The 13707-nt window shown below is 41.6% G+C and overlaps 1 protein-coding gene across 2 annotated transcripts in view; it reads left to right on the top strand.

The window, feature by feature from the left end:
* Positions 1–13707, top strand: part of LOC117413995 (plexin-A1-like) — a 205551-nt gene that overhangs the window by 35635 nt on the left and 156209 nt on the right. For both annotated transcript variants that reach the window (XM_058999470.1, XM_058999471.1), the window contains exon 3: positions 6564–6746. In XM_058999470.1, coding sequence (XP_058855453.1) covers positions 6564–6746 — 183 coding nt within the window. The remainder of the gene's footprint in view (positions 1–6563; positions 6747–13707) is intronic.

Raw genomic sequence — 13707 nt, 5'->3', positions numbered from 1 at the left:
AACACTCTATACTGGTCCCTAGGAAGGATTCAGGCCTAGTTGACTCCACCGTTGGCCTGCTGTTGTCGTGACAACACTCATCCTCCTCCTTGGGCAATAATATAGAGTGATTTCATGGTTCAGAGAATCCCCCTTGCTTCTCCTCTCTCTTAAACACAGACATGGGGATTAGTGAAAATGCCTTCAGAATTCCAGAGTGATTATTGAGTACACCCCAGACACTTTTTTATTGTTTGTTTATTTAAGATGTGTTCAGTTATAGATGTAGCTTGCTTTAAACCTTTTGGTCACCCAAAAGTACAGCTTGATCCATCATTCAGGCTTTGTCCTTGAACTGCTCTTGTAATGGTTAGAAAGAAGTTTGAGAGTCAGACAAAAATGCTGTATCACTTAAAACCAACTTCCATGAGGTTGGTAGCTGGTTCTTGATAACCTGTTATCAAGATGTGTAATTTAAGAAGCTGAATGTTTATGTTAACAGAAAAAAAAAAACACAGTTATGTGCCAGGTATCTTTGCCTTGTTATAGTCAAATACAGTTTTTGGATTATCTGACATGTTATCAGTTACAGGAAATAGGGCCTCATTGCCTGTTGTTTATGGATAGTGCTGTTGAACTCCATCTGTTCTACTATGTCTTGTACACTACTTGATCATGGTTCTCTCGATTTATAAACAGCAGCTCTTCAAAGTGGATTTGACACTAGTATCCTATCATGAGTAAACAGAATCTTAACCTGGAAGCACGCCAGTAATCTTATTGTTAAATTGATTTAAATGTAATATCTGCTGCACGCAAGAGCGCATCACAGCGTTTCCTGAAAGACAAAAGCTCTTTTGATGGCTGGAGTAGTTAGTTAAGTGGTGTGTTCATCTTGCATGCTTTTGAATCACAGTATGGGTGTAGCTGCTGTAAGCTAGAAACTAAAACAATGCAGACAGATTTCCAGATATGGGGGGGGGGGGGGGGGTCAACTTTATTTTACTTTAATTCTTCCCCACTCCATGTGTGCCACTAAAGATGGCAGCGACTGTCGTAAACTGTTGTCCTTTTATGTGGATGACATGTTTTGTGTAGTATTAAAACACACATATACTGGCATTGTAGGTGAAGTTCTAAGCTGCGCTTTTTAAACATTTATTCTTGTTTCTTGTGTTGGACAGCTATAACATACTTGCGATGTGTCCGTTGCCAGAAATGCTGCTTTGCAAACCATCCGAGTTTAGGTGATGGATCTGGATTACATAGATTCCTTTTTATTTTAGGAGCTGTGAATAGACACAGTCTTGGCAGACACCATTTGTTTATTGCCAAACCTCCATGTATTGCACTAATGCTCCGTTTGTTCTTCCAAGGGACACCCCCTCAAAAACAAATACAAATGACATTTTATAGTGTAATTGCAATTGCACTGGATAAAACTGCTAATGCAGAGAAATAAATGGTATTCACACAGAAGCTGGAGCTTGAGATTTATTGTAATACTTCTGTAAGGAGCTTGCATGCTTGTGGTGCTTCACAGAATCGTATGGGTATCCCTTTCTGCTCATTAATTTGCCATAAGGGACTGTGTCTCACTAGCTAGGAGGCAGGTTAATTGTCTGGAGCAGTTTCCAAACTTTCTTTAGTTCAAATATCACTAATGTGTTCAAATATCACAAGTGCATCCTTATATATAGCAACTCATAAATATTCATTCAGTATACTGAACTGCAGCACATTTCCTGAAACGTCCTTTAAAATGACACCTGTAGAGCCACGACCACTTGAATAACTTAACACTGAACACTAGTACAAAAGTCTAGGAAAGATAACCCCTCTCCGAACTAGAATTCTTGAGTATACCCATTAAGAGATCTGTGACTCCGTATGTGAAATTTGAACTATTTAGTATCTTTCTGTACGTGTGGACAGTGTGTGAGGCACTGCCATTACAAATATTTAAATGCTGTCTGTGACAGGATGGCGTGTGTGATGACGTCAGGCCAGAAGCAGGAACTGTAAAAGGATACCGCAGGTAGCGTGAAATGACGTTTGCGTCGTCTTTATTCAAAATACAACAAAAATAAACCAAATGTTTTAACAAAAAGAGAAACCTGCGCTCACCGAGCAAAATAAACAGTTAAACAAAAAACAAATCACGAACACAAAAAAGAAATACAATAACTGGTCCAGGTCAGGCTGAGCTGTAGCCGTCACTGTTCCTGGACTTAGAGCTTTTTCTCTCTCTCTCTCTCTCGTTGCTCTCGCTCCTACTGGAGAGCTGCAGACTTTTTATACAGGTGACCATCTTGCGATTAGCAACAAATTAAATCACCGAATTAATTTGGGAGATGGCCACCTTCTGCACGAGTTTAATAATAAAAACAAACACGGCTACACCGTTACAAATACATCAATAATAATATCCGCGGCGCTTCGCCGTCCTAAACACAATAAATAAACACACAAACAAACAAACACAAAATAACACGGGCGGAGGGGGACCCTGTTCTAAAATAAAATAAACAAATACTGTACAGGGCTGCTCGCCCTGTTACATGTTTATATATTACAGAAAATAAATTTTAAAAAAGGTACGTAAAAATGGTATGTTGGCAAAGGTCATGAAATACCTGTGTTTCACTCTTGGGATTTGTCACCTAAAACCTCTTGGTTCTATTACTGACTTGTAATACATTTCAAGACAGCTATTTTGCTATATTTAAACAGCTAGTGTTACCGAGGGAGGCAATTACAGCAAGCATTATGAGAATCTCCAAAAAGATTAAATTCTCTGGAGGAAAGTAATAAAATGCAAGTACAGAAACTGCTGATTAATCAATAATGTCCAAAGATTGCTGCAATTACAGGAGATTTCAGACAGGCGCTTTTCTGATGGGAGGGCCATTGTTGCTAAGAGTCTTACTGAGCCTGCAGATGGTTTTAATTAACCATTTTTTTGCAGGCAACACAATTACTGTGCTGACCACTTTGAAGTTTTAGACAATGGTATTTGCTAAAGTTCTGTCAAAATAGTAAAGGTTACCTGTTTAAAAGCACTTGTCTAGAGGGACCAGTTTTATTAATCCCTAGAACTATCCCTGTCACTGTAGTGCTCTTTGAGACAGATAATGTTGGCACACATTTTGCAGCAATAGTTATGAAGGACCTCTTCAAGGTCATACAACCTGGGAAGGGAAGTTCTGTTTCTTGTACACTTTTAAATTGTTACAACTTAATTATGAGCAAACTATTTAGGGACAGCATAGTTTCACTTGTGCCTTGCCTGCTCTGTAGATAGAACAGTAAACCAAATTCCTCTGTCAGTCTGACACAGTAACAGATGCTTTATTTAATGAAACCGCAAACGATCACATAAACAAACCTGCAACTCCAGAGATAATCGGCTTTAATTCCCACTTGTGTGTGAGCTGCGGCTTGCAAGCGTATTCATTTCTTCAAATATTTACACAGGTAAAGCCTGCTGAAATGCAAGTTGCATTTACAGAGGTTCCCTGTCACCAGAGCAGGGCTGAGCTCACTATCCGCTTCAGTTACAGGCTTAGAACAGCAATTAATTCAAAGTTAAAACCAGCATTAGCATGCCATAAAAAAAAGAGATTTTTATTGCACTGGTAGCTGCTGTCACATATCAGGAGCAGATCTATTTCAGATGCAGTTAAAACAGTGAAACACTTTAATACACTTTACCTGTGACCTGATGAATGTCCAGCCCTTCCTGTCCTAAAGTTTTGAAGAAAATGCACCTCTCTTGCTTCGGGAGGATTTATTTTGTCTGGCTAATGGTCTGGTGGTCCCTTTCAGTTCAGATCAGCTACAGGCCATGGGTTAGAGTTAATGATACTAGAGCGTGCAAGTCAGATTCGCTGTGGTTTCCTGTCCTTCTATAAATTGGAAACCAGGTACAGGGCAATGGAAATGAAGATCTGTTCCTACTGACCAGTCCCTGTCCCCTGCCTTGTGTAAAAAGGAAACAGGATGCAGATATGTATAACTCTTATACATATAGACCAATGCCTTGCTTCTATTGCATCTTAAACAAGTACACTGTCAACTTCATCCAATTACTATCTTGTAATGAAATGGCAGCTACCTGAATTTTATTTAGTGCCCAGGAAAGGAAGTCAGCCATTCTTTGAATTGCAGTGAAACCTGTATACTGAACTAAATATTTCTGTTTGATTTATCCAAGGTTCCTCTGCCTCAAGATGAATACTGGTACAGCGTAGCACCCAAGTATATTCCTGGTACCTGCACCAAAAATAATGCATGTCAGTATTATCTTGCTATAAACAATTTCTGCACAAGAGCTAATATTAATTTAATTGAGCTTCTCTGGAAGCTCCAAGAGGCCTACTATTTTAAGAAAAAAAACAATATATTTCAAACCCTCCCAACAGTGACTGACTGACAGTGCCTTTTCAGTAGCGCATGGGGTTAAGGCAGGATTCTTTACCACTTCAATCAATGAGATAGTGTAGAGATAAGATCCTGGGATAACAGCTGCCCTGCAGAGGTGGAAGCTGGGCAGTCTTCTGGAGTCTGCAGATTGCAGATTGTCCAGCAAGTCTCTCTCACATATTGTGTGTCATTGTGGGGGGTGAGGGGTAAGCAAACTAACCGGAAAATCATCAATAATGCCTCATTAAACATTTTAACAATTTCCTTGAGTGACGCAGTAGTTTCCAGGAATCCAGCGAAGGTAGCATGAATTGATTAGGTAGCCAAGCTAGGTTGTTATCTGAGTTAACAAATAATATTTTGTCCAACGAGAAAATTGTTCTGGAGATTATACAGTATATAGCAAATACAATTACAATATTATATGGTATAAATAATTTAAATAAATGTTTCCTTATCTTTTCAATTTATTTTGAACTACAGAAATAAACTGGATTTTAAAAACAGCTTCCTTGAAGTGGTTTGTGAAACTGGCCCTTGGGGAAAACTCTGTATTGCAGTGCTTTGGGAAACCTGAGGAATACAGAAGCTTTGACGTTCTTCAAATGGGTCGATGTATAAAACAGCCAGGGAATGCTTGAAAGTGATTGGATTTCCAGTCCCACCACTACCACTTTGATATCCTAGAATAGATGAACGCACAATCCCTAAACTGGCTTTATAATTTCCGTGTTTGCAAGAAGTGTTTAGAATCTATTAGGACTGTCCCTTATTAAAGCCTATGTGATGTTTTCTTTTCTGTTCATCCACAGTTTTGTCTGGTACATAAGCATTTTATACACCCATAAATGGCATTGCACTTGAATCTATATAGACGGCAAGCTCCATTTCTTTGTTTAAAGAAACACGTGGCTTTGTCCTCCAGGGCAAATGTAGTAATTGCTGCCTTTCAACCAGAGTCTCTCTTTTGGTTCAGTTTTCAGCTCACCACCAGGTTTTAGATGCAATTCCCTAGTTGCATTCCATGGCTTTTTTATGTATTCTCATTAGGTCAGAGCACTCCTCCCAGCTTGGGGGCCAGGGTCTCTGCTCCAACCTCATGCTGTTTGAAATATGATTGTCGTCTGTCAGCAACAGAGGCCATGTGAGTGGAAGTGGTGGTGGTGGTGGGGGGGTTGTCCTTGTAACTACTAATGAGGGCCTTCTGTTTGCCCAGCACGGCCATCCTAGGGGGAGACACCTCTAAATGCGGTCATCTTTTAACAGATTAAAAAGCACTTTCTCACAAGTCCTTTATTTTGCAACATATGCTTTTGTTTTCTAGACTTTCTCTCTGACCTCCCACCCCATTCTCTTCCTCTGTTACAAACAATGGGACCCAACATTAGTGAAATGGTCAGATGGGGTAGTGTTGACTGCTGGCAAGAAGTTTGAAATTGTCTCCTGAGTCCCTTTCCTGAGTTAAAAATAAATAATAATTCCCTTTGATTCAGTTAGGGATTTGAGACTGTTATGCCAATGGATGTAAGCCCTGGTTAATACTCCTCTGATGGTAATGCAACATGTGTGCAGTTTTTTTTGTGACAGCTTCTAATATGACTCGCTGTCTGAGCAATTTCTTGGATTAACCTTGTGAAAGAAACTTGCATGTTTTAAATCTTGGAGCTCTCACCACATGCACTTCAGTAGACAACCAGTGCGTGCCTTGTTTCACAACTGACTTTTTATAAGTTACAGATTCTACAAATAACCTCTCTGCTGTTAAATACCCAAACCAGTTTCTCTTTTCCATGAAGCACCACAATGCATACTTGTGCTTGGCACATATAGATATTTACAAAGAACAAATTGCTTTTTTGGTGATTTGATTAGCCAATATTGTAGTAATGGCTTATCCAAATGAATTCGCTGATCCCCATACAATTAGCAGTGTTTCAAATTTCAATAGAAAATCTGTGCTAATCTGGGTGACAGTTATCTCCTTGTTACATATGTCCATGTGTGTACGGTTATCTACTGGCACGTGAACATATATGCCTATCGCAGATAAATAAATTAATTGGATTTCTTGGGAGCATTGTGCTGTGGACAATGCTAATGAAATGTAAAACTGTTGCAAATCGGTTTTAAATGATTTCTCCCCTCTCTGTCTTTTGCAGCCCTTGCAGATTGATGACAATTTCTGTGGGCAGGATTTTAATCAGCCACTGGGTGGGACAAGCACCATTGAAGGAATACCCTTGTTTATCGACAAAGAAGACGGAATGACTTCAGTGGCAGCTTATGACTACAGAGGAAACACTGTCGCCTTTGCAGGGACGAGGAGTGGGAAAATGAAAAAGGTAGGAAAGGAGCATGGGCACATCCTCATGTTTCTGGCTATGGGAATGACCTCCTGCTTAGGGCATGCAGTTGTTTGGTTTGATGGTAAATTTGGTAACGAAACCCACTATATTGAGTCCCATAATTAGTGTGCTTGAGTGAAAGCAGTGCATAATGACATTGATGTTCAAAGAACTTTCTTTACACTAAGGGGGTGTAGAAATATTCCTGTCCCTGTCCTATTGCATTATATATAATGAAAGCTAATGCATATACTGTAGTTAGTTGCATCATCATGGTAATATCCATCAAGGTTACTCTACACACAACATATATATATATATATATATATATTGTAATATAGCGGGTTGTGAGAGACGGCAGGGAGGGGGTTAACCTCCCTGCAAGAAAAAAAAAACATGTGGAAATGCACCTTTTTGTTTGATTTGTATTGCTTTATTGTTTCAATTGATTTGCTTATTGTTTGCTTTAATTGTTTGATTATTAATTATCATCCGCACCTGGGCTATTAAGGAATTAGACTCAGGTGCGGGAGTTTAAAAGGAGTGCAAGCAGTCTGCTCGGGGCTGCTGAGTGGAAGGAGGCAGTAGAGGTGTGCTGTCTCCGAGTAGCCAAAGGAAGAGAAAGTAAGTGCGGTAACAAAGCCAGTGTGTTTAGGAAGGACGGGTAAACAGCTTAGCTGTCCCGTGTTAGGAAGGGGATTCCTGAAAGTTTAGTTAGCGCTCCAAGAGGAGCTAGGTGTTTATTTTTGATTTTGTGTATTTTGTTTGTTTCCTGTTTATTAAAAAAATAGCGCAAACGCGCTTGGAAAAAATCCATTTCTGTGTGCCGGGTCTATTCTTAAAGGGGCAACGAACCCAAGTGGGTGCGAATCTTTTACATTTGGTGGCAGCGATTGTGGGCGCCCCTGGAGACCCAAATGGATTTTAAAGAATTAATTGAGATGTTCAATAAAAACACCGCTGCTCAGGTGGAGCAGATTAAGAAAGATGGAGAGGCAGAGACAGGAGCTGGGCGGGGCCCCGTTGATAATACAAGAGCGGGAGCCAACGGAACTGGAGCGGCTGCTACAAAAGTGGGAGCTGCCGTCCCCGAGAGCCAGAGGGGGTGGAGCTACCGTCCCGAGAGCCAGAGGGGGAGGAGCTGCTGCTGCCGGAGCCCAGAGGGGAGGAGCCGCCGCTGCCAGAGCCCAGAGGGGAGGAGCCGCCGCTTCCAGAGCCCAGAGGGGAGGAGCTGCCGCTGCCGGAGCCCAGAGGGGAGGAGCTGCCGCTGCCGGAGCCCAGAGGGGAGGAGCTGCCGCTGCCGGAGCCCAGAGGGGAGGAGCTGCCGCTGCCGGAGCCCAGAGGGGAGGAGCTGCCGCTGCCGGAGCCCAGAGGGGAGGAGCTGCCGCTGCCGGAGCCCAGAGGGGAGCAGCTGCCGCTGCCGGAGCCCAGAGGGGAGGAGCTGCCGCTGCCGGAGCCCAGAGGGGAGGAGCTGCCGTTGCCAGAGCCCAGAGGGGAGGAGCTGCCGCTTCCGGAGCCTAGGGAGGAGGTGAAAAGCGTACCTCCACCACAGCCCCGACCACCACCCCTACGGTCCAGTCCGGCGTCGCTGCGTCCAGTCCCTTACCCCTTGCTCCTGGACACCCTGTCGGTTAGCCTGGACCTCCCTTCACTTGGCCTGGAGCCCAGGAGTCGGCAGGATCGGGCACAGTTCTCCACCTGGTCCCCTGCTCCGCTCCTCCCGGACATTAAGACGTCGCTGTGCTGCTCCCAGACGTCGCGTACGCTCCCCCTGGTCGCTACGTCGCTCCCCCTTGCTGACCGGACGTCGCTGCACTGGGTCCCAGCTGCAGACCTCTGCCCGCTACTGCAGCCTCCAGTGCCCCGGTTGTCGTGCCGGTCGCCCCTGACAAACCGGTGGGGTCCCTCGTCGCCGGTGCGCGGTCCCTACCTGGCTGACCCAGGACGTGGACGTGGGTGGTTGTGTTTTAGGGGAGGAGGTGGCCGTCTCATGGCCGGTGTCTTGGAAAGACAAGGGGGGGGGATGTGTAATATAGCGGGTTGTGAGAGACGGCAGGGAGGGGGTTAACCTCCCTGCAAGAAAAAAAAAAACATGTGGAAATGCACCTTTTTGTTTGATTTGTATTGCTTTATTGTTTCAATTGATTTGCTTATTGTTTGCTTTAATTGTTTGATTATTAATTATCATCCGCACCTGGGCTATTAAGGAATTAGACTCAGGTGCGGGAGTTTAAAAGGAGTGCAAGCAGTCTGCTCGGGGCTGCTGAGTGGAAGGAGGCAGTAGAGGTGTGCTGTCTCCGAGTAGCCAAAGGAAGAGAAAGTAAGTGCGGTAACAAAGCCAGTGTGTTTAGGAAGGACGGGTAAACAGCTTAGCTGTCCCGTGTTAGGAAGGGGATTCCTGAAAGTTTAGTTAGCGCTCCAAGAGGAGCTAGGTGTTTATTTTTGATTTTGTGTATTTTGTTTGTTTCCTGTTTATTAAAAAAATAGCGCAAACGCGCTTGGAAAAAATCCATTTCTGTGTGCCGGGTCTATTCTTAAAGGGGCAACGAACCCCAGTGGGTGCGAATCTTTTACAATATATATAATTATTATTTTTTTTTTTTTTAAATACACACTATTAACTTACGTTCTGATCTGTAATTTCTGACAAAAGTATTCCACACACTTTAGAGAACCGTATTGCAGTGCTAATGGCATCAGTCTGTGTTGTCATCCATCAGATTCCAATTACATTATCATGTTGTGTACATGACGGCTCATGATTACGTGATGCGTGACAGCGAGAAATGGCATCATGTGGTGTTGGCATGATGGATAGTATGCATGCAGATGTTGCCGTTTTGGCTTGCATGTGCATTGAGGAAACTGATGAGTAGTTTGAGCCCTGGTGCACAACATGCAGCTCATACAGTGAATTTATCCCTCAATTATCTTGTTAGTTGTCCCACAATCATTAAAATGAATATACACCAGGCATTCACAGACTTGCTGTTAATGTGTTGCATGCAAAAGCACACTAATTATATCATTAGTTTGTGGGTTATTTAGCCTCTACAGTATTTTTCATTAAAACTAGTTCCTAGTTATCCAAGAGTTCCTGGTTATCCTAGAGTCCATTGAAGCCTGTTTCTGATGTAATTTCTAAAGGTGGCATTCGTTGAGCTACAGTGCCTGTATACTGATGCATATAAAGGACTTTTTACAGTGAGTTTTGACTGATGCTGTGTGCAGCATGTTAATGAATGTGGCACAAACACTTTTTCTTTTGATGTGAAACCCAGTAGAAGTTAGACCTTGCAGCGTAGAGGAGGAGAGGGGAGGGGGGAGATCCAGCCCTGGCTTTTGCGGTGTGCTAGCTCTGCAGAGATGAGGAGGAAAAATCAATAGCTGATTTTTGAAGTGACACATGGTGATTGGCATCGCATTTCATCGAGTGTCTGTCTCGCTTGCACTGCATTGAGATAGAAATTGCAGTTTTTTTTTTCAGAAACGGCTCCTCAGCTAGTGGCCTGCGGAAAGGGGAGGGAGGAATCGGTGGCCGTATGGTACTTGGTGTGAGCAGACGTTCCCTTTTCATTAAAACATGATTGTGATTCATCTTTATTTTACGTCTTTCACATCCTTCAGTAGACAAACCTAGTGGGGTTTTCTGAATGTTTGAGCAGTGAGAGAATTATCCATCATTAGGGACTGCTCAGGGGACCATGGTAGATCCGATACTAACACATTAAGGATGCAAGAACTTTTCAGAATGCTTCCCAGCAATTAGTATTTTACATGGTCCATGTTTTTAAATTTATTTTATTCACTTATTTATTTATAAATGCATTTTGCACTGTGCCGGACTGCGTGAATCTCAATGAAATGTTAAGCTGAAGTCTATTGATGTGCTTTTAGCACGGATTGTAACTTGCCTAATTCTTTCGGTCCACATCAGCACAAAATGCTTTTATTGATTTATTCTTATTAATGTATAAGACTGTGTTATAAATCTTCCACAATCCTGTAATAGAAGTACTGTATAAAAGTCCAATTAGATTAAATGAACACTTTGAATGAGATCAATATATTAATACCTGTTTTATCCAAACTTGTTTTTGTGGTCACTTTTCTGATTTTACTTGCCTAATGTGTGAACATATCGTAGCATGTATTATACAAGAAATTTAAGAATACTCGGTATATAATGGGAGTTTTCATTGGTAAGTATTTGTCAGATGTAACAGTACAATGTTATCCCTTCACTAAGAACTCTTGTACTCACAAGTCATCAGCTGTTTCATTTTAGAGTTGAGAGGTCAGGAGCAAAAGAGCCAACTCCCAAGAGTAAAATGACATAGCATTATGACAAGTTAAGTATTCCTGTGAAGGTTTTTGTAAACCAGTCACCGCCAGGCTTGCCGCAGTCCATTCAACTGCTAATATCTTATAAACCAATTTAGATTCTGTTTTATGTAAATTATTAGGTAAAATACCCTTGATTTGTGACCTAAGATTGCTGCCATATTCAGATCATGTGACTTTGGTTTCCGGATATTGAAGACCTAGATGTTTTCTTAATACTTAATAAGAGGTGGTCTTGTGGTTTTCTGATTTGATTACAAATATTCCTACAGTTTTAAATCCCTATAGTTTTAAATGTTCAGGTTATTTAAAGGTAAACGAATGCCTTTATACTGGAGCCTCATTCCAGACACATACAGCCCAGCCCCAGCCCTCTCTGCAGTCTCCTCTGTCCTGTAACCCTGCCCCCTGGATCTTTTGAGTGTGGATGTGCTGTTTCTCCTTGAGCGTACCTGTGGATCAGTCAGTGTGGCGGAGAAGCCATTCTGAGAGCTTGTATCTGGCTGGGGAGAGGAGAGGAGGGCAGCAGGAAGCAGAGAATGCTGTCTCATTTGATATCTGATAGTTTCTGGGGAGGCTGCTGACAGAAGGATGATTTATTATGCAATCTCCATCCTACCCCTCATGCCTGTATTACCTGTGTCAATGAAGGGTATTGCATCAAAGATTATTGATACAATTAAATGTGTAGACAGGGTGACTCAAAAAGGGAATGTTACAGAATATATGGCCCCCACATAGACAATATGTGCCCAGTGAAGAGGCCTCTGTACTCCCCGGGCTGCAAAACTTGGGGCACATGAAGTCAATTTTGTGACCTAAATTACGATTAACTGGAATCAATAAATATGTCAGGCCAGATTTGGAGCTCAGTTTGAACGTGTTCTCTCTTTTAAATATATTAGAGTAACCCCCTGTAATATATTTTTAAATTATGATCAAAATTATTATTGAAATATATTAGACAGTATTTGTGGGGGATGAGCTTATTCACTATAGAAGTTGTTTTGCCCTTCATGGAACTACTGTACCCTAGGGTATATTTGCAGAAATGAACTGTTGCCAAATTCCGTTTTATTTTAATGAAGCTCCAGTAACCGTATTTGCATATTTTACTTTGAATTCTCTGTAACTGTTTTTTTCACAAATGTGGTGAAAAAGCGAGTGGCACAGAGTGGAAAGTAATGTACCTACTGTGAGTATCCCAGTGTTGACAAAAGAAGTGATGGGCTTCTGCAACAATAGAGAGACAGAGAGAGAGAGAGAGAGAGCAGTGTACACAAAGGAAGGTAATAAAAATACCTCGGGGAGGAGGATGGAAATGAACACTGTGGCTAGAAGCTTAAGTTCTGGCAGGGAAGCAGCCTTTGAGATGAAGATTACAGTGAGTTTCTGGTTCATGACCACATGATCTTGTCTGTTCATACTAAATCTTTGCAGGAGAAAACATTTGTCAAGAATCTGTAAGCACTGACATTTTTTCTTTTTTGTGATGGTTTTACAAGTAAACACAATATTTTCGAAAAGTTGACATGAGTTCAGCTAGGACTGAAATGACGTCCAAAATTGTGGTTAGCAGTCATTGAAGAGCATAGGGAGGTCAGCAGCTATTGAGGACTTTATTGAGCGAGTTGTATGTAACATTTATGCTAAATGTAGTCTTGTATAGTACATTAATCTTCCCTGGATTATGTCCCCCAAGGCAGTTTGTGCATCTAAATCGAGGATGAAATAAGACATGGGTAGCATTTTCAGGCTTGATGACTTGCTGTTTAAAGGTTTAGAGATTAATTACAAACCTGAGTTTGATGTTTCAGTTTATCTGTACATTATGACTAACAAAGCTATATTGCTTATGCTAATCACCCTACAGTAACTGGGCCCAGCCTGCCTGTCCCACCCATTCATTTGCCCTGGAGCAATGACTGTTTAAACCACTTTTATAGAATTCTTAATTCATTAAATACATATCTTAGCATTACTGTAAAGTAGGGTGAAATTGTGTCTACAGTAAACAATAAAATGTTCCCCATATTTCATACGTCTTTGATTCTCTAGTGATAAGAAACCTGACAGACGAGCGAGCCTGTGCTGCACAAAGGCACTTCTGTCTTTCATTCTTGGAACCTTGCACACTCAGCAGTCTTTGCTGTGTTGGTAACAAGTGCTGGATAATGTGGACGAAGCTGTGTGGCGTTTAACCACAATGACTGCTGTGAGGCAGTAACGAAATCCCTTAACCTATTCCAAGTGACAGCTGTATAGTGAACTTGCAAAACAACTGTTGGCATTCTAGTTCTGGCTTGTGCATATATATATATATATATATATATATATATATATATATATATATATATATATATATATTTTTTTTTTTTTTTATATATATTGTGTTAGACATCGCGTGAGGGGAGTTGAGCAGCTGTATTTATCCTCAACTGTCAACTGTTTCTGACCTCACCCCCCCTCCCAATACTGTAGTTCTCCAGCCCCCCCCCCCCCAAAAAAAAAAACAATACAAAAAAAACAGTATCACACACTTCAAATGTGGACGTGAAAGAAAAAATGAGCACTTATTAACACTAAATCTAGAAAAAAAATGTACAGTTGGAAG

This window comes from Acipenser ruthenus, chromosome 25 (assembly GCF_902713425.1).
Source record: "Acipenser ruthenus chromosome 25, fAciRut3.2 maternal haplotype, whole genome shotgun sequence".
Taxonomy (NCBI): domain Eukaryota; kingdom Metazoa; phylum Chordata; class Actinopteri; order Acipenseriformes; family Acipenseridae; genus Acipenser; species Acipenser ruthenus.
This window is presented reverse-complemented; position numbering and strand designations above follow the sequence as displayed.